The following is a 22412-nucleotide window of genomic DNA, read 5'->3' as shown; positions in this document are numbered from 1 at the left end:
ATGTCCTTCTGCAGCAAGCCATTGCTGACTTCTCTGTGATGTTGGAGGGAGCCTGTGTTGTTTGAGATTTGGCTGACTGAGTTGGCAAAACAAGGTGGTGAATACATTTTGATTCAGAATCCTTTGTATGTCTTTTTCCCCCATTGGGATACACTATTTGAGCTTTGAAATTGACTCATTTTCAAATCCCATAGAAACAATACTTTTTTTTTCCCTGTTTTTTTTTTTTTAGCCTGGATTAAAAGAGGAACTACATCTTGAAAATAGCCTCAGTCATAAAAAAAGGAAACAAAACACTCTTAAGATTAATCATAAGTACGTTCCATTATGCGCTGTGAAAAATAACCTTAACATCATATACACAGGAGACCCAAAAACAATAAACCACATATTGTTTTTTTTGTTGACTTAGAACTTCAATCCTCAGATAGGTGTGGACACAGAAGACCACAAAGGAGGAAAATTGACTCCTGTCTTTCTTGCAAATGTGACTTGGCAATTAGTGCTTGTGCACATCTACAAAGTCCGCCTCAAACGGGGACTTCTGACAACACAGTGTCTGTCTTGAAATAAGAAGCATCTGTCAGTTCTGAGGACAGTTTCATGTTCTGATGCAGGAGGCAGTCACTTTGTTCCCACATTCCATCTCCCATTCTAATAATGGAGAGCAGCTAATTAGCATAGAGTTCTTACCTTTATTCAACAGATTCACCGTATTGTTTGAGCTCAGCGAGCAAGCTTCAAAGCAAGTTTTCAAATTCCAACTTGTCTTTTCAGCTTACCCTATGATCGGCCCTCTTTGGCATATGATGGGAATTTTGGTGGTAATTTTAAAAAAGACAAAAATTAGCGTCCGAATAAACCCGATTCATATTTCGCAAGCACATGCGGGAATTTATGGATGAGAAAGTGTGTAACATGAGTTGAGTTCCTTGAGTTTAACACTACATATGTAGCCAGGAGAAAGAACAAGGTCTTAAGTTCAAATATCACATTTCAGGTCCAGTTTTAGCCCGGAGAAATTAAAGTCACTCAGAGGTTTGCAAAGTCATAAAGAAACTTATACATCAACTTGTGTTGGTAGCGCTCAGCTTAAACAACACTAAACACTTACAAAGTTTTCTTTAGGGGACATAACTTACACTGAGTGATTATGCAGCTCGCAACTCCCTCACTGGCCTGGCTGGCAGGTCATCTCAGCAGTTGATGTCTGTTTCTAATATTGTGATTGTGGTGCAGAATGAGGGGGGCGTTCACTGGTACAGAACCCTTGACTCTTCAAATCCTTCCTCCCTGTGATTAATCCCCTCTGCTCCTGTGTTTAAAAAATGATTCATTACAGGCGAGCCTGCCTCGCTTTCCCCTGCACCAGCTCTCCTCAGGGGAGCCATTACCGTGCGCTCCACTGAGCTCGGATTACCTGCCTCTGACCAAACTCCTGTTTGTTTTTACAGGTGCAGTACAGTGTGCTGAGAGCGCCCACCAGCCAGAACCAGGCGCGGAAGAAAAAGTAAGCTCCGCGGACACGCTGGATGAAAGGCTGGTCTCTTTCTAAATGTGGCATGATGCAATCCACCTGACAACAATGCTCCAGTGCCAGCAGAGCCCCTGACCCCGTGCACCCCATCATACCACCCTAACTCTGCTCCCTGCTGCTGAGGGGCAGCTAGCCGCTCTCTGGCTTGTGTGTTTGCCACCCCCCTGACAGGGGCTGTGAACTGCAGCCGCTAGGAGGGCAGCACATGGCGCTGTCAATCACAAGCTTGGAGGTAAAGAAAAAAGAGCATTGCGAGGCTCAGCCTTCATCTTTGGATATAATTTAGAAAGGAATGAAAAGCATCTGGGGCTTTTTTTCGACTTTGGTAAAACTGAGAAATTTGCCTTAAAGAAAAGAAAATACAAACTTAACAAACCACTGCAATGTTCTTTTTTTCTTTATATGTTCATTTAACTAAAGGTCACATATATTTTAAATAACTGTGGTGAAATAATATTTTTTGTTTATATTTAAAATATTAAGGACAGAGTACTGAATTTATCTTTTTTGTGGTATAGATTTGCTTTATTTAACGTAATCCTACAAGCACTCCTAATTTTATCTCAGAAACAAATATAGTCATGAAATGTATTATTTCCAACTTGCTTGGCTTAAGTAAAGTTTTTGTGTTTCCTGTTAAATTCACGTGCAAGTTTTACCTCCTAGCATCGTGTCTGCATCATCAAATGGAGAATCTGCAAGAATCCTGAATAAAGAATCTTGATCAGTTTGAGTTCTTGTTTTTTTTTCAATAACTGCACTCTTGTGAGCATGGATTACACCACTTCTTTACTTGAATACACAGTAAACACATCTGATTACACAACACAGCCATTGAAACGGCGCTCACACACCGGCCACTGCTGCGCCTTGGTTACCAAGCTCACATCAAAGCTGTGTGGCTCCAGTGTGCTTCCTAATGTATTGCTTTGTTGCCTTCTCACAATAACAGGGTCCAGATGAGAGAGAAAGAGCTCATCTCACAGAGAGTACTCTCTCCATCCCCGGCACTTAGTGCTTTATATTTCCACTAAAATCACCTGGCCTATCTAATGGTTGCACACGTACACACACATATACACACACACACACACGTACTCTGTTTTTCCATCTGTATTCCCGCAACAGTTTTTCAAAGTCAAGGGATATAGCGTATCATCTCTCAGTGTTCCCGCGCATATTAATTTTAAATACGCAAAATGATCGATTGGCATCTTTGATCATTTTTGATTGTGCAAAACAGTATTTCTTCTTATTTATGTTGCTCACATAAATGTTTCACAAAGTGACTAAAGAACTGTTCTTCAAAATAATTGCATCCTGTAGAATATATGAGAGTATATAAGAGGAAATTAAAACTAGAAATAGTAGTATTTCCTTCTTTGCCCACTAGATAAATGGCAGATACTCTCTTTCACAATATACAATACAATATATAGTTATAATTGAAGTTGAGCTGAACTGAGGAGTGGACTCCAGCAATGGAAGTTTGTTCCAACCAATTGGGGGACTGAGCATCACGGCCGGGTCCCCTCCCTCCCTCCCACCCACCCCTCCTCCTCCTCAGGAGTAGCACGCTGGTGAAAGAGCATCCATCTGTGCTTTGTGAAGAGTTTGATTGGCTCAGGGGGACCTGGTGGAGCCCCGGGCTATCTCTTTTGACAGGCTGATAGAGACATCACTGGGCTCTCCCAGGAGCTGCCACCAGGGGTCCATTTCAAAGTGAGAGGGTGTGGAGGTGACCCTGAGCTTCTGACGAGCTAAATCCCACACACTGGCTGAAACCCTCCTACATTCTTGGCTCCACTGGGGCTTGGGGGGGGGGAAGCTGGTTTTGGCTGTGCTGAGAGGAGGGCATCGCGGGGAGGTGTGTAAGGGGGGGTTACAAGCAGATCCAATGCAAAACCCGATGAAACGTCCCCAAGAGGTGAAACCAATTAAGCGACACTCCCAGGGTACTTTTAAGAGACATTACAGCAAACAACCGGATTTCATCTAAATATCTGACAGAACAAGTGAAAATAAGAATGTGACATATACGGGGCCAAAAACAACACAGTTTATCTAAAGTCATCGCTTTGGTTAATAGCACTTAGTTGAAATGATGTGTCATTTGACATATATATTATTATAAAGATAAATTCTTCCAGTTACGAGAGGTCCTAAGGGACTATGGTTGCCTGCCTCCAAGCTGTCAAATCTTTGAATCTGTGGCACTGAGGTTGTGGACTTGGATGTACCCCGTATCATTCATATTCAGTGGATCATACCGAACAGTCTGACAGGGATTCAACAATTGTTGATTCTACTTTGCATGCACCGGTGCGCACTCATGCTCTCTACTTATATGCACATATGGCACGCACACACAAACACACCTAAGCCCCTCTTCAAAGTGTTGTAATCATATTTAAGGAATTATTTATCAGTATATTTTCTCCTGGGACAGTTGCAGATATTTGCAGAGGAAGTCACTGTGCAATATGGTCCCTGAATGCGGTGGGGAAAATCCCTGGATGTTTTACAAGCCTGCTAATGAACATTTCAGCCACACAGCAGTTAACATTGTCTGATCATATTCTTTCTCCAGTAGTAGTTGTTGTTGTGCATGGTGTGGCAGTGATGTCTTCATCAGGCTGTCAAAAAGGAAGTGCCTGCAGCTGTGGCGGATCCCCCCAGAGCCTGTCACACTCCTTGTTTCCATGGCAGTCCTTCAGGCAGCACCACAGGCAGGCTGTGTGCAAGGACCCATACAACCTGTTTTTTCAGCAGCCGCTCTTCTGATGTTCAGCCCTGGAGCGGGCGTCAAACTACCAAGTGCAGAGAGGGAGAGCGAACACTGCACCCTTTGTCGCAGTTCTGTGTTGCTTTACAAGGAGATGCATAGAGGAAAAAAACAAAACAGAACACAAAACTCATTTAAATAAGCCAGTGTTCTCAACAAATCCTTAGTAATTGTTACTGTTACAATGCTGTTAAGGTTCTCTGACCTCCCCTCTGACAGACATAATGCGCACGGGAGGAAAAACCAACAAAAGCACCGCTATCCGTTGACTTACATGTGTTAAGGCGCTTGTGTATGTGTTATTTGGTCTCTTTGTACCACCGGAGAAGCAGGTCATCACTGGAGATCACTGGCTGCTCTGCAATTCCCAAATGGCCTAAATTATTACGGCAGAGGTTACGATTTGCCTCTAAACAGAACACACCAATGCACCAAATGAAACATGACCTGTTGTGCATCAGCTCAGTTGTCAAACACAACGCAGAACATACTGATGTTAATACAGTTAGCGACTGTTTAGCCCAGTGTATATTAACACGTCTACATGAGACTGCATTGGGAGTTTTTAAAATGATGCTGTAGCCACCTTGAGCTGTTTTCCTCCAGATTGCGCCTTAACTAGCTGGCACATTTCTTTAGTCTCTCCTGATGAAAGACATAAATTATAGTAACCAGGACTGATGTCGTCTCTGGGAATACGGGCGGCAATGTAAGTGAGATAACAACAGAGAGAAAAATGGTCGCTAATAGCAGCTGTTTGCACTAGCTCCAGTTTACTAATAATTCATTTTGTGGCCCACAGTACACGCTGGTGTTAAGAGATGGCAAAAGCCATAATTCTTTATAGCATCAAGAACTGAAGATGGCCTTTAAGAGCTGAAATTAAATCATTGGCCTTTAAAAGCATCTCTCCAAGGGGCGAGCTGCATTAATAAATTCAACTGATTCTGCTTTAATATTATTCAGAGTGCATTAAAATGAAGACAACAGCTGGGATCATGGGCAGTCTCGAGAGCATTGCTTGGGCCAATGAGTGCCGATGAGATGCAAAGCATGTCTAAGCACAACCTTGCGTTGTGGACGTGGAGGGGGACACAAGGTCTCAGTGCCGTACAGGTGCGGGCCTGACAGTTGCTGTTCCTGGATCAGAGGTTGTGCTATACTGACACTGGTCACAGGACAGCCAGTGCCTGCTTCAAAAAACAATGTCAAGTGAGCCACCCGGCTACCCAGCCGATCAGGCCAGTTGCTGCCAGTATCATGACAGCACTGCTTAGAAGAGCTACAAGAATTTTCACACAATAAACGCTTTGGTTTTACAGTCACTGTTTGGAATAGTTATGGGGTCACTTTGTTATGCTGAAAAATGGAATGGAAGTGTGTGTGTGAGAAAAAAAAAAAGCAGCACTGCAGTTTTGTTAAAAGAAAAAAAATGAGCGGAAATAAGTGTTAAGCTTTCTAACATTTGGTGTTACATCAGTGCTCTATAGTTAGCACAAGCCCGCGCGTCAGGAAACAATACAAAGAATAATTGAACTGCATATTTCATTCTAATTAACAGTGATATAACGCAATGTGACTCTCAGCCTCCTGAGGAAAGAGCACCATATTTTGTTTGATGAATCTGCTCAAGCCACCGCTAGTCTCGCCGCTAACCCCTGGGGAATCAGGTATCATTAGAGATATGAACAGATCTGCTTTTTTGTCTTGGAGAAAGAAAAAAAAACAGGGGGAAAAACACATTTCCTCAGCACTGGCACACGGGTGAATGTGAAAATGTTCAATATTAATAGCCTTTCATCAAGGACACAATTAGGACACCTCTATTTGACACATTCTATAGGTTCAGAATGAATATGAATATATGGTCCCAAGGAAGGAGCCACTGGCTGAATAACAAAGTGAAATCATCAGGACACCGAGCAGAATGAAGAACACACAATATGCCAGGTGGGCAGCTGATGTATTTTGATTCATTGTGAATTTAAAAGAAGCAAGAGATTCAAAGTATATCAATATTAGCCTGCTTTCTAATTCATGGCCCAGGGCAAGCTGTATATTTATCTAAATTAGCACACATGCTGCTATACAAACACATGAACGCAACACACATATTAAAGGGAGCACATTACATTCTGCCGTGCTGAGTCGTAACACTTTGAAAGTACAAGACTTGTGTGTTTCAGTATTTTAGTCCTTTTTTCAGAGAACAAAAAAAAACTATTAAAACCCAACACTGGTCATGGATCAGTCAGAGGTTCACAGAGAGCACATTTGATTAGTGAGTGCAGTTAAAGATATGTAATTTTCTACACCAGAGGTTCGTGGTTCTGACTGCAAAGTGAAGGTGTGAAAAGGGCTTTGGTGAAGTGAGGAGACTAATCACACGTGCATCACCCCTGAGCACTGTCTCCTCTGAGCTCTGCCACATTATGACACCGTAGAGTCATGTAGCACACAAGCAGTTAGGCCCATTAACCACAGCAGCTAATTATCGGCTCCTACAAGGTCTTCAAGCTCTCAGGCAATGCATGCTCTCATTTCTGATTAAAAACATAAATGCATTCAGGAAAAAAAAAAAAAGAGGATCAATTACACGAGGCAGAAAAGATAACAGCTCTGTACCAGAGTAATTAGGCTGGGTGTTTCATCAGAACCGCTTATTCTGTGATGAAGGTTTAAAGAGTCCAGTGGCAGAAACACCACAACTGTGTTTGTTTTATTTATGATGCTGCAGTGTCACCCACCGGGGCCCAATTAGCCTGCGACTGATGCCTTGGAAAGAATCTGTCTGCGCTGCTTTTGACAGGAAATGAGAGCTTCACTTTGCTTGTGTCCTTCTTGTGACCTGTGGACTTCAACCTGTTTAAGGGCCAACTGGCCAGCAGGGCTGACTCGAACATGTCGCCACAACAAACTTCTTCTCCATTTTTTAAAAATTATTATTTCTTTTTTAGTTAATTTGCCTGCATATATCATACCACTTCACAATGTCAACAGACGGTGCTGTGGGACTTACTTCGCCAAAAGCATCCGCTTCTCTCCTGGCCGATTTGATAGCGATGTTCGACAATGTATGTAACAGCACTCTCACCGTTCCCTACCCACATGAGGGAGCACCACCATAAGGAATGAGCCTGATTGGCTTGAGCTCCTACACCAGTCTCAAACCGTTTGTCAAAGTAATTTTCTTAATTAACTGTGATGTGCTCTGATTAGGATAGTATTTACCAATTTACATCATATCAGGCAGCACAGGGTTTAAATTGGCTTTCATGAACGCAGTGCATATGTTCTACGGCAGTGGAGTGAAATAAAGCAGTAAATGAACTCGTCAAGCTTTGATAGGGTATTACAAATAGGTTAGTCTGAGATTTCTTTTTCATTTTGGTGAGCACGGCTTCTCCTTTCAGTCTTAATAACAATAACAACCATTTTTAAATCTACTGTATTAGCAATGCCTCACATTTTCCTCTTTTCCTCCCTGTTAGAACAACACAGCGCTTCATGTAATCCTTGAATAACTGCACACACGCACGCACATACGCAGGCGCACACACAGAGACACACACGGACAGATGTAGTTTATTAGTTTCAATAGGCAAATGAAAAAGAATGTCTATGGTCCTTTAAGCAAGCAGCAAGAGACCAATTAGCAAGTATCTCTATTCAATTTCTCCATATCTCTACTTAGTGAGTGTGAGGGAGAGCGAGGCCTGGGAGGAGGAGTTTGAGCAGCACAGACAGGAAGAGAGAAAACAAAGCCATCATCTCCCAGTGCTTGCCCCCCTCTCCCCTCTCCTCTGCAGCTCCAATTACTGGCTTCTCTCCCTGCCATCAGTATGCAGCAGGGCCGCTCCTCTCCTCCACTCGCCCCAGGCCATTGAATACGTTACCTCTGCTATGGGGCTCGGGGCTCAGGGGCACTGCGCCCCCTAACCCCCTGGATAATTTGGGATTCCTGCTCCTGCCTTGGAGAGCTGAAAACAAATAAAAGACCCAGATAAATATAAAAAATAAGGTTGCCTCACAAATATCCAGAGATCTACTGATTTATTGATTTGTTCATTCCACCACTTATTATTTGTAAATCATTACTGAAACCACCCACACCTCCATCTGAAACCTATGCGAGGGGAGAAGACAGCACTTCACTCAGGCACTAGTTGAAGCGGATGAAAAAGTGGTTTTCAAAAATTTGTTTTTCTTCCTTTAAAAATGTCCTGAACAACAACAACTGGAATTGTCATTTTGAAGGGCATTACACAATTTCAATTACAGTTGAAAGTACTGTTCATTCATAATTGTTCATTGTTATTGTTCGATTTTGCTAACAAGTGCTTCCAGTAGAATAACAAAAACTTTCTTAAATTTTCTGCAAAGAAAAAAAAAGCAACCTTTTTGTTTCTATAACAAAAACCAGCGTCAGGTGAGAATTACCGCTTTCATTCTTTTACACCCCAAAATCTGCCCAGTGCACTTGAGGCGAGTCTGTATAGCTGTTCAAACTAGACTGCCTCTGGCTTAGATTTCTCTTCCATCTCCCTGTCTTTGTCCATGTTTCAGATCGCTCACAGCTACAGACCACAGAACTCCTATTAAAGCACTTCAGGTTTCATGAGCACTACAGAAAGCCGCGTTTTGAAATCCCTTTTAAACAAAAACTAACAAAAACGGCAAAGTATGACAACCTGCTAATCCGGCTCCCCAGCATCACTACTTACATCACCATCTCAATGCTCAAGCGAGCCTGAATGTACCAAAAATGCCCACAATCATAAAACGAATAACAAAATGTTTCTCTGCTGATGTAAAACTGTAAAACAGGTTGGGGGTTTTTTTTTGGTCTCGAGCCTTTCATGTTGACAAACACAGCTACACTGTAGTTCTCATGCTGCGGTCTGTGTCCACAGCTGCTCTCTTTCCACTTGTTCTGTGAGCAGATGCATGCTTTGCTCTTTTGCATAGAGCCGCATGACTGAATTGTTTTGGAGATAGGGATAACAATGAAATGCAAAGAAATGGGGTGGAAATTGTACCATGAAAAAGACGCTCTTCCACTTCACTGTACAGCTTGAGGTCGTAAAGGAGAGCAAAAACCCCAACGCGGGCCGTCCGAGTCAGATAGCACTCACATTGCACGGAAACCGCTCCATTCTCCTCGTAGTGACACCAATGCCTGTTTAATATGCTTCTGTTTCTCAAAGAAAACCCCAAAACTATTGCTGTAAATGATTACTAGATTACTTAATGTAGCGCTGAATCAATTCTCAAATGTGTCTGTCCCTGGTATACAAAGCAAGGCGGGGTGGCGGAGCAGAGTGAGACAGTGAGCATGATAGAGCCATAGGGGAAATTATGAGACTATTAAGGAGACACTGTTGTTACTCTTGGCTTCTTACAGGATTTTGCCAGTGGCTGTATCTCCATTTTAATACAGCAGTTGGCAGCAACTGGTCATGCAGTAGTGAAGCTGCGAGCCACTTGATTTTAAATTGCGATATTGTCAAATAATTTGTTCACCAAATCAGCTATGATGTAATGTTAGGTGAGGTAATCCACTTACAATGATTAAGATGCCCTGTTTTCTTCTTTCTTCCATTACACTGCAGCAGAAGATTCTAGCTTTAATTCCAGTGCTTGTTGAATGTAACCGAGTGCTGCTCCATAATGGTCCATGCATAAGAAATTATGCATTTAAAACAAACCACATACAAGGCGGAATTTGACAAGCTCATAAAGTATCATCTGCTTAAATGCCTTATGACAATGTAAGATTAATGACCGTGCATTCAGTGCTAAGCAGCAGAGGTAGAAGAGGCACCTGCTCCTCAAAGGCCACCTCTAATCGTTCTCATCTGGACTCCCTGCTGACATACTAACCTGCTGTTCTTAGGGAAAGGAGATCTGCCAGATCCTCAAACACTTTCCTGGGCCCGCCGTATTACTTTCCTAATTCAGCCCAGATGTGACGTCCCCACTCTGCCATCCTGTTTTTCCCCCCGCTCTGGTTCACCTCATTCCCACCTGCTAGCTGACCCACGGACCCAAGGCCCAGACTCTCATTTGGTTTGCCTCTCCAAGTAAAGTCATGCTCTTTGAATTGCAGCAATCTTTTTTTCCTCCTTTCCTTTTTTTCCTCAGCCTGGGCGACTGTAGTAAAGTCCACATAGTGCACACAGGAATCTTCCTGCCGTCACATGCTTGCATTCCTATTGTTGTCTCCATAAGAATTCCCTTGTTCAATCCACTAACACTTATAAATTTTTCCATATAGATGGCTAATGATCTTCCTATTGACTCCATTGTGTTGGGCTCCAAAGATCACTACTTGAACAACACTTTATGAATAAGCAAGCGTGATTTCTGTGTTTCTCTGCTGCGGGTTGGTCTTCTGTTCTTCATACAAACATCTCATGTTGTTGAATATTTTGCAGTTATTATTCCAAAAAAGAAATGTTTTGCTAGTAAGGGACTAAAATGAGAAATTATTCAAGCAATGTCACCGGTGGATGATGAACACCATCAGCTAGCACTGACCGCCTGAAAGACTTCTACTTTAATTGGATTGCAAGGCTTCCCCAGGCTGATGGACATGTTTGTCTCTCAGGACCACTGAGCGTCTGCCTCCACTGGATGGGCCCCAGTAAATAATCTCTCTCCCCTAAATGCTTACCGTTAATTGTGTTTTTTTTCCCTCCTTCTTGTTGAGATGCGCTGGTGTGGGGGCGTGGGGTTGGGGAATAATTAAGACAATGCCTTTGCGCTTCACTTTGGAGGCAGGGATCCCACTAGAGCAGAGGCAGGTGCCTCTTACTGGAAGAGACTCGCTGACAAGACCTGCCAATCAAGCCTGTGGAGCTCTCAATTTCTTGAGCTCTTAGGTACTCTATTCCCTTTAGTCCGTTTATTCCAAACACCGTTTTAAAATGCTGGGGATTAAGCAGGTAGCAAACAGGCCCAGTCTGTCAGAGGGAATCAGTGTTCCCCAGCCCACGTGAACATTGTCTTCCTCAGCCCATCTACAGCTGCACTCACAAAGAAATGGTTTTTTGTCTTAGAGTTGATTAGACGTCTCATATTTTTAAGGGAAAACTGTTATAGCAGAATTCAAATCTTTGGCGAGAAAGTTTTGAGCCTTCATAAACCCAATTGGAAATAAACGATGTCTTTTGTTTTCAGAGGTTTTATCCATTAACAGAGAACGCCAAACTGAGTCAGTTCTTCGTAAATGCTCAACGATGCTTCTGAACTTTCTCTGCGCTTCTTGCAGCTGAGCATTTGCATGGAGAGTAGTACAAACAGTCTTGAGGAACACAGAAGGAGACTACTTTTTGTTATTCTTATACCTGACCCGGAGGGCATTGTCAAACTGTGCAGAACCGTGTGGACACAGCATATAGTATAATAACATAATCAAGGCAAAAATGTAATGGTACTGAAAAAATGGTGTATCTCTTTAAACTTGCTCCTCATCTAGTAGACAGGCTGGAGAGAGGTGCCAGCAGCTATTCATGATGAACGGGAAAGCAGGTCATGGAGTCACGGCCACTAAGAGCCGCTGTGCTATAGAGTGCCAGTGACAGGCTTGTACAAGGCCAGGGCCTCATCTGGCTGCAATTCCAAAATTTAGACAGTGAATATGGTTTTTTTGTGGATACAGCTTTACACACACACACACGCACAAAAACAAAGAAAGAACCCTATCTCTGTCACATAACCACATGCAGTTGATTAGAAATAAAAGAAACAAAACCTCACCGAATTTAAAATCACTTTCTATAAACTGTATGTTTGTCTCATTCTCATTTAACTTTTTTTTTTTCCAGTTCATTTTTATTTTTGGAAAATGGGTAGCTGCGCACTTTGCTCAAAATGTGATCTGGAAGTTAAGCAAATGGGAGAATGGTTCTGAAATCCCTGGCAACGATAGCCACTCGTCACACAGGCAGGAAATGGACAGCCACTTTGGAGAAATTCAATTCGGTTGTCGGACACTGTGAAAAAAATTGAATCATGCAGACATTTGAGGTGATTTAATGGTGTTAACATGCGCACAGTGGAACTCCACTGCTTGCACTGCACAGGCTGTGGATTATTGAGTTCGGTGTAAAATCAGTCACTTCTCCAGAGTCCATTTGACTAGGAGAAATGGATGGACATTAGCAGGAATTCTGAAAGCGGCTCATTTTTTTGAATAAACTGGTGATGGATCTCTCTTCAGGCACAGTTTTAACAGCTGCTTGAGATTGACTGGATCACACTTCTGCGTTGTCTTCATTCAAATGTATTCAAGTTACATTCAGATTTTTTTTAAGTTACCACTTAATCTCTGATATTTCACAAAAATGGTCAAAAAAGATCCCAATATTCTGAAGATCTGCTGTGTTCTGTATTTAAATATTGTAGATATTTCTATAGTGCATACTACATATTTTCTACCTGCTATGCAGGAATATGGACCCAAAAACAATCCATGATGTCATCTGGGACTTTCATGTTGTTTATGTATGTAATGCATTTTCTGCTGCCATGCTCTGCATTAACAGTTGTTATGTATCCTTGCTAGAAAAATTATGGCCCAAGGCTTCTTGGCTTAAAATGCAGATGATAAATTTTCCTCTAATCAGTACAGCACTTCCCCTGCCACTCTGCTTACCTTGGGTTAAGCAGGACCAAAGCCCTGCTTTCCAGTGAATGGAAATATTTGTTGGCTGGTTTTAAAACACTATTGTCTCCTATAGTAATGCGTCAGGCAGATGGCCCGTAAGGGGCTGCTAGCAGGATTTTTTTCCTGCTGTGCTCTATCTTCATTGTCCAGCCAAAGTTTTGTCAAAACTAGAAAATTATGCAGACAGTTCAATGAAATATGCTTATTTTCCTGTTGTATAGTAATGCATACAATATGGTTCAAGAATTAGAGCTGGTCTTCCACTAACCAGAAGATTCTGATTGGATCTTGAGCTCTTCCAGTCCATATGTATCCTCGGGGAACATACCAAACCCCTAAAACTGTCCTCATGTGTGTCACTGGTGTGTCTTTGATAGTGAAATTCCTCCAGGAATGTGCGGGTAAACATGACATATAGTGGTTGATAAGACTAGAAAAATGTTACATGTGGTTTAATTGTCATATATATTTCATATCCACTGTTTATATTTGAATAACACACTTGGTACACTGGTGGGAACTGTAAAGAAAATAGAGGTCTCTCTATAGATCCAGTTTAGAAATTAAAAGACTTCCCATCACTGGCAGCTGAGTGATACTTAATAAAGATATTTTAAATATAAATAGTTTCTATTTTTAATACTAAAATCTTCTTCTGCTTTTCGCAAGGAGAACTCGCAAACATAGTCCCTCTTTGATCTCATAATCCTGTTTGGGCAACATATTTCTCTTTCATTTTGAATGTCACTGGGACCTCCAGAGTCTCAACAGTGTGCAACCAGATAGTTTGACATGGCGTTTTACTTTGTGCACTTCAGTAAAGAAATATTATTAAACAACAAATGAATTAATTCTTTGCAGTCCCCGCTGGTTATTGTCAGGTTAAGTTTGTCAGGTGTTTGACATGAAGTGTTTTGTCCTCCTCACCAGAGGAGATACGAACAATGTCCATTTCTAAAGACTTCCTCATTAGCTGCGGAGAGCGTGGGAGTGCTGGTATCTGGAAACAAGCTTTAGCTGACTTTTTTCAGACTACAACAACATCCTTCTCCCTATGCTCCATGCACATGTCCTCTCACTCCGTGCATTATAACCCTGATGAGCTGACCACATCCTTGGAACACTTCACAAGATAAATAATTGAACTCTCAATAGCCCTTGATGGACAAAAATTGCTCCTCCAGCTGCCACTTCTTCTTTTGCTTTGTTCTCGAGAGCAACAACAACAAATGGGCCTCTGCAGAATCCCACACTAAGAAAACACATTTCACAATGATAACACATAAGAGCTGGGGTTGCATTACTCTCCTGCTCTGATGATTTGTGCCATTAGAGGTAGTCTATGTGTTGTACAAATAGTAATAAAGAAGCCTTCAAAAGAGATATGTGATCTTAAAAGAGTGTTTTATGCTGGCAGATGACTGATGTCACTATCATCAGTTATCTGTTACCACCTAACTTGTCTTTTCAGCAATCAAGAGAGGAGCCAGACAAAGGTTTCAGAGGCAGAGAGGAGTCCCTTGAACAATAGGTGGCAGTGTGCTACCACAGAAGGCAGCTACAGTATCCTCAAGTTGTTTGAATCCAGTCTTGGCAGAGGAAGGCTTGAGGCTGTTCTGTGGATTTAATTAGACAGAAACAGATACTCACATGTTCATTTCTCAGCTGCCTCCCATCCATTTCTTTACAGTCTGTTGGGGAAAAACGCTTTATGGTCCAATTGTAACTTTAACTGTGAGCACAGAAAGAACCACACATTCATAGTGAAAAGCCAAGTGTTAAGACCTTGTTTCACACTTCCTAGAGGCACCCATTACAGCAGGTAGAGCTGTCAGAATCACAGGCCAACTGTTAAAATACACAAAAGAGAGGGCAAAGACTTTGGACAAAGAAAGTACATTTTTTCCAAAAAGTCTTGAGGTATCCTCCTGAATGAAGATCACACCCATGCACCCCAAACAAAGACCTCTTAGGCAAGTTTGTAGCATGACTTTAAAACACAGATTTAAAAAAATAAAGTAATATTTGATCTTACCTGTATTATTTCAAATTATAGGATAATGTTGTGATTATTAAACACTTTGCTGAAATAAAAAACAACAACAAAAAAACCAATGTCTACATTTTAATTTGATCTGACAGTTGGCTATGCTAACATAATGCATGGTAACATATGTGACAAACGCAAGCAAAGGAACAAAGCATGCCAAGAAAAGATTAGAGTATAATTGAATGAGAAGGAAAATGTGGCTGTGTTAGCCACAGTGGGGGTACGAGGAGATGGAAGAACAACATTTAGGCTATTGGTAGTTGAGAAAGTGGCGTGGCCTACCACTAACCTTCACATCTATATTAAAAGCAAGGTGTCACTGCATGCAAATTAGACGTAGCCGGGTAAAGCACTGTTAATGAACCCAGCCATTGAACTCCATACAGCAGGCTTGTCGTTAGATAGGTGCACCATAAATAGTCCATTTGGCCGAGAGCCAGAGGGAGAAGCTAAGGCAGAGTTACTAGCAGTAGGATAGGGCCTTTATTGTGTTATGACAGACAGAGGGGACGATCAGACAGGATAGAGATATGGGCTTTCCTTTCCAGATTAATTAAAGAAAGGATCAATTAACAGTGATGAAAACCATGGCAGCATACTGACTAGCTGATAGGCCAATCAAGCCTTGAAATGCAGAGTAGTTGGCATGTTTTATCTCTCCAAACTTAATTGCAATTTTCCAGGGGGAATGACGTGATCAAAATGGAGGGGTGAAATTAGCTCCACATGAATAAAGTATTTATTTGATGCATTTGTTCTGTGATTTCAGGACTAAGTATGTATTGTGTTCGTATAGGGCACAGGAGTTTCTCTTTCCACAATTTATTCTTCCCCTGCCTGCTCACCTTTATCATGGTAATTGTGAACATGAGTCCAACCTTAACATTAGCTTTTGCTGAGTAGGAAAATGCCTTGGCTAAGGGCTATTTGTCCCACATTGCCCAATCATGCCAGATGCATGTGGGTATACAATATGGAGCATTCATGAATCCATTTGCATATCAGGAGATGAATTTCATGCACCCATCACTACTGCAGATTCGAGGCAATAATGACTTTACAGGAGATGAAAGGAACCAAAATTCGTTGGCTCACTGGTGGGAGCGAAATGATTGCACTATGTGCAAAGAGTTAAAGAGGATGCATACATGAAGATAAAGAGGACTTCTGCTAGGGGCAGTTTGACCACATAAAATGTAGTTTACAGCTAGTGTCATCGTCTATCCCAACAAGTCCAAGGTTTATCAAATTCACACTTAAAAAAGGAACTTAGACAGTTAAAATGCCTTAAAACCAAGCTCCACCGCACCGTTAAAAGCAGTATATTAACCCAACAAAATCAAATTCTACTGGTGGTCTTTAGAATGTTACCATTTGATTGTTTTTAATAATTTATCCAGTTATTATAACAATATTAGCTAAGATTAAACACATACACATTGCTCATTACCTTGGGAACACAGCCCACCAAAAGCTCATTTCCTGTTGAGGAAGACTGCCTAACCCCGATTGACCCTCAGATATTCCCATTACCATGGGCCAATGTTTAAGGGAATCTTATTGAGCTACCTCAGCTGGAATACCCACAACTGATTTATGAGCAGAAGACTACTCTGCTTTTAATGATTATCTGTTTATTCTGCCCTCCTCACAAATCAGAATCAGAAACAAGGAATTATTATTCAAATGTGCCTAAAAAAGGAGCATGGGAGAGAGAGAGGGGGAAATCAAAGCAATCACACCATTTGAATCTTCTTCTTGATGAGGAAAATTGGATTTAAAAATAAAGATGAGCAAAGATAATTTTTTGAAATTCTCCTAAGAATGGTGATTTTGCTAATGGGTTTATTTTCAAGTTAGTTTCTCAGCTGGTGACATTTCTAAAATCTGCTTATGTGCTAGCAGCAAGTGAAAAAAAAAGACAACATGCTTGACTCCTTATACAATCTGTAACTAATTAATCTGATCCCTGTCAGTCTTTAAACAACACCCCGATGGAATATATGCAGTCCACCTGTTCCTGTGATACTTTTTCTTATTAGCTCCAAGCTGTAGATTCAATAACCTCTCGCTTTTTTTTCCTGGAGGTTTATGACCATTATGCACAACAAGAATTCTGAGATCTGTGCCGGTAACAGTGCTAGATGGAGGAGATGCTTAAGTGAGTCTGTCATGGTAATTATGGTGGATAGTTGAGGACTATCAGGTCCTTAGCTCTCTCACTGCCAGTCTGATCTATCCTGAACATAAAGAGTCTCCAGTGTGCCTGGGGGGAAATTGAAAAGATGCACTTATCTACCTAATGGCAATAGCTGAGGCAAATCAAATGCATTGTATGGCAAGGAATAACTATGCGAGGCATGAGTGTATTAGCGTGTGCTCTGCGGCCGTGTTTCGCTTCATGTTTGATTATCCATCAGGCTGTGTCTAAATGTGAATACTATTGCAACCAGCTGACTGGGTATTGCCACAGAATTGTCATTCATTTTATAATTTTCTAACTGACAATCCAGGCAGTGTTTGACAGGAAGAGAGTCTGGAAGCAGCAGTCAACATCTCGCAGCACCCATATGAAACAGCAATGCCTGTTTTCTTCTTATTTCTGCATGTCGGGCGACAGCTTTCAGAGCAGCATGATGCCACTGAAACACTGAAAATTAACTTAGCTTGACTGTTATGGGGAAGGGGGATTCTGGGATTTTGCATTCAAGCTTTAGATGATCAAAAAATGTTTACCTCCATGCTAGTACTGTATGTAGTTAAGAGATGGGTTTTTTTCACTCGTGGTAATGGTTTCGTAGCACATTATCTCAAGTATATAAGTTACTAAAATGAGACAGTGAGACTCTATGAAACCAGAGTAAGCCAGTAAATCTAATGTGTTTGTGCACGGACATCAATGGTGATGCAGAGCCGTTTTACAGTCATTTATCTGAAAATGGCAACATAATGTAATAACATTTGGGAAGCAACTGTTTTGATTGGGATGGGACACCATGCCGAGCTGCAGTTACATGCTGAAAACACAATATTAGTGTCCATCATTTGAGGTAACTAACAGGGTTTCAGTTTCAGGGTTTTTGGGAAATCAAATTAGTCTGCCAGACATCCAATTTGCGTTTTGGTTAAGTCAGATGTAGCCGCTGCTTAATATGCTGGAGGCCACAAGACAAGAGAAGAGTGGCTCATTTGCGTTACGCAACTCAAAAATGTGTAGCTCTTGCTGTGAAATGGAAACTTTTATTTTGCTAAGAAAAGAAATGACCTATGCTTGATGTACCAAAGACCTTGTAATCAAAAGGTTCAAACGCACACAGCAAGCGGCTCAGCTTCCTTTCTGTGAATAAATACATTTCCATTAAAAAGGCTCATTAAAATAATTGTTGGTCAATAAACGAGCAAGAGTAGATGTTAGCCTCCAAACATACAGCAGGATTGTCAAGCGTCTATGGTGAGCACACAGTTCTTCCACAGCTAAATCATATCAGATGGACTATTGACAGCATCCTGTCAATAGCTGAGCCCTTGGAGGGTTAGCTATTTGCACATTGACTGATTGACTGTTTCTTAATAGACACATAATTGGTGACAAAGACCTTCCAATGAAGTGTCATTTGCCAGAGCATTTGTGATAATTCACAGCCTGTCCCATTTTCTGTTGGACACAGTCCCAAAGTAGGGACTGTGATGAGTAACATGAACAACTAGACAGTGTCACACTGACAAGAGAAAATTATAATAAAATATCTGAAGCATGGAAATAGCTGAGAAATATCTGAGCAGCAAACATGACAGACTTAAGACAAACAACCCGCTTGCTGGTATAGAATCCATAGATGGAAAGTGGAAAACGCAATATGGCATTTTGAAGCTTTGACCTGATATGGTATTATTCACTGACAGTAATATTACATGCTATTTCCTTTCATTCCAGTCTGTGGACAATGTTGATGGATAGTAATTTTCACATGGCACTTTTGTTTACCTTATTTATCTGCTCCCCTGTCAGCCACAGCCTTCATTGGGGAACCAGAGCACTTATAGATGGCTGTGGGGTTTGCACTGTAGTGCAGACATTTAAAAAAGAAGATTTAAATTAAAAAAAAAAAAAAAAAAAAGAACAGAAGAAGAAGAAATGCTTCTCCTGATCCTGCAGCATTTCATGAAGGCATTGCTTTTCAAACCAGCTGCTTGGAGGATTTTTAACATCTATTAATGCAGAATTACTCCAATTACAAGCCTTCTTTGCGCCAAGGCCCCCATCCACTGCTTGTGTTAGATAGTGCACACCTCTGGGAGCCAATCACAGCCTTCACAGCCACTGGCAGCAGATGTAAGCAATTTACTTCTGATTTCTTCATATTCAGTGTGAGACGAGCTCCTGGTGACCCACGACCCTGGAGCCTGCAGGATTCTAACCCTATCAAATTAAAGCTCTCTGCTCACTTATTCCCTAGCGCTCCTCTGGTGCTAAGCAGCCATCTCGCTGCATAGCAACGCCGGTCGGGCGTGCTCACTCATACGCCCTGCCTCATCAGCTGCTATTAGGGAAAATATACAGTGCTCTAATTGGATGAGATTCAGCTAAGGAAGTGCAGTTAAAGGTCATTTTCCACCGTGTGCCTCCTGCTCTTCAGAATAATTTCTGTGTCCTCCGTCTTTGTGAGCTGTTAAACAATAGGGCCAAAGTTACAATCCTTTCTCTCTTTTCCTGACAGAGTGCCACAGGCCGTGATGAGCAGCAAGTCCTATGAATCATGTAAACAACATGGCCAGACAGCGACTGACGGGAGCTATGTCAACTGCACATATCCTTTACTGCCTCCCTTCAAAGTGTCCTGGTGCCCATGTCGTAACCTCGTCGTTAGCCAATTGCAGAAATTTGCAAAGGTTGGCAAAGACTACCTATGATTATAATTAGCATACACCTTCTGTTATTTCTCTTCATCTTATCAGGTTCAAAAGCTACTTCGGTATGTTTGTGTTTAATATTTTATAAAAAAATGGCAAAAAGGTGAACAAACATTTGCAGTGTTGTTGCTCAGCTAATACGATTCTTTGAAATGTGAAAGAAATAGGTCTGCATAGTCATACGTGATGTGTTTCCTGTAGACAGAAGCACAGTCGCCAACACAGGCTAAAAAAAGTCACTCGACATTAACAGCGGTTAAACTGCCAAATAATATTTGAGGCAATTTCTAGTTTATGTACAGAAAATAGTTGTTATCTGGACCCTGTAATTACTGTACTTGCATCAGAACTGGTAATGAACAATATCTCAGCATTAGCACATCGAAAGGAATTTCTTCTTAACAATCAGTTTAAAATCATCTTCAAGTTTGGATTTTATGCTTAAAGTTAGTGTTACTTACTAGTAGACAGAGCCTAGAAGGATTTCTGAAGCCACTATAACCAGCTCTGTAATGGTGACCTCTGCTACTTTGTTTAAATGCACATCAACATTTGATGCTATGCACTATAAATCCCTCATAAGATCCACAAGCCTCTTAAGTCACGGGCCACTTCATAAATAAATGATATTCTCTACTGAGGGGCTTGTGGCTCCCGTCTTGTTCAGTTCACCGGCTTGTGATGCAATAATGATGAACACAGACCTCCAGCTCTTTCACTTAGCGCTCTAATTTATAGGGGGACAAACATGAGGATCAGCGTGCAGAATCAATGTTTGAGCATTAAAGTGAGCATAAGCCATTAAAGAGAGCATAAACACAATTGCTTAAAAATATAAAAAAAGTGTGATTTTCAGTGCCTAACAGTCGATAGTGCTTGATATGTAGATATTTATATATAAAATATTGAGTTGTTTTCTCCCACATGGTCATAAGATTGATGTAAACTAAGAACTCTTTCAGTAATATAACAATGTGGGTGTAATATGTTATATTTAATCGAAAACATTTATTTTGTTGCACAACTGATAACCCATACCTTAATGTGTACGCTTTTCTTTTACCACTGCTCTACATAAAATGTGCAAAAATGTGTTGTTTTTAGTCTCTCCCCAGTGTCTGATTTGGCCTGTGCTGCAGCCTGGTTAGCTCCTTCCAAGTAAATGCTGTAGTTTTGTGTGAACTCACAGTAGTAGGTGATTTTAGAGGCTCCCTGTCTGCCAATTTTACAGCTGGAAGGGCAAAGGCCTTTTGAGCGCCACTGGAAAACTGAGAGACATTCACCGAATGAGAGGGCTGGGCCCTGAGTCCCACAGCTTCTTCCACCTTTTGTCCTGCCTGAAAGGCCTCACTGCCTGAAACGCATCACTTGACGCCCAGTGTTTGCTGTTGGGAAACCTGATTAAAGGGGGGTGAGACATACACACACACAGCCTAAGCCTATCAATGACTCTCACAGCCCCCCAAGTTACTGTATTTGTCCTTGCAGCTTGGGTGCTCAGAGTGAATGCTGCTGTCCATTGATCTTTGTCTGATAAAGCCGCTGGCGTGGTGTGCATGGTGCCTTAAGGGTTTCATTCCACTCAGACGAGTCCATTTCAGCGAGCTGTGGTTGAGCTAATGTGGGACATGCTGCGCCAGTCACGGCCTTTGGGATTTGGCCTAAGTGCTGTACGTTGTGATGCTTTGCTCTGAAATTCTTAAGCATAGGCAGCCTTGAAAGTATTTTACACTTCTTTAACAATCCCATGGAATTTCTCTCAGTCTTCTAGGTGAGTGAAAAAGGAGCTAAAAATCGATATGAGATTGATTAGAAGATTCAGTTTTATTATTTAAAAAAAAAAATAGCCTTACAAAAAGGAAAATAATTTTTTTAGACACTCCAACGTATTATGTAGCATTAAAGAGTATATTCCATCCACAGAGTGTCTCTTTAAAAGAAAGCTGTATATCTGCTGAGCAAACACTTCTGTCCAGGACATCTGACAGATGCTCTTTGAGTTCTATTGGCTTAGATCCTGGTGCCTGTCACCTTTCACATCTCAATGGGCCCAGAGGTGACCTCTCTGTTCCCTTGGAGCTCCATACGTTATTGGTCCTAACACAATCAAATGCACGTTCAGCATTTGGGGGTCGAAGTGATGGCAGCCACTAAGGTGCCCTTATGCACAGAGAGGGCCAACTCATATGACCTCTAGCACCTGAACCATGACCCTCATTTATAAGCAGGTGGCCTCTGCAACAACTACATTTACACGGGGTCAGCTAAGATCCATGTACAGCAAACAGCTCTAAAAAGAGGACAGATCTTAATCGTATAGTGTTTCCTGAGAGCGCAGACGTGGCTATACATCTGCGGCATAAGAGAAGAGGGTCACAACTGGGCCTGCAAGTGAAGAGGAATCAACAGCTACATCCTTAAGACAGGACACAAAACATTTTACACCATGCATGTGGAC

At 41.6% G+C, this 22412-nt stretch overlaps 1 protein-coding gene and 1 long non-coding RNA gene across 2 annotated transcripts in view; one reads left to right on the top strand and one right to left on the bottom strand.

Annotated features, from left to right (window-relative positions):
- The window catches only part of mctp2a (multiple C2 domains, transmembrane 2a), a 33955-nt gene extending 31688 nt beyond the window's left edge, over positions 1-2267 (top strand). The window contains exon 23 of the mRNA XM_082539849.1: positions 1455-2267. Within this exon, the coding sequence (XP_082395975.1) occupies positions 1455-1514 (60 nt within the window). The 3' untranslated portion in view covers positions 1515-2267. The remainder of the gene's footprint in view (positions 1-1454) is intronic.
- Positions 2268-7893: 5626 nt separating this feature from the next.
- The window catches only part of LOC309709792, a 50409-nt gene continuing 35890 nt past the window's right edge, over positions 7894-22412 (bottom strand). Inside the window, exon 3 of the long non-coding RNA XR_014277604.1 lies at positions 7894-8302. This is a non-coding gene — a long non-coding RNA (uncharacterized lncRNA). The remainder of the gene's footprint in view (positions 8303-22412) is intronic.

This window comes from Aulonocara stuartgranti, assembly GCF_965226115.1.
Source record: "Aulonocara stuartgranti genome assembly, chromosome: 7".
In the NCBI taxonomy this organism is placed as follows: domain Eukaryota; kingdom Metazoa; phylum Chordata; class Actinopteri; order Cichliformes; family Cichlidae; genus Aulonocara; species Aulonocara stuartgranti.
Note: the sequence above shows the minus strand (reverse complement) of the source record. Positions and strands in the feature narration are given on the sequence as shown.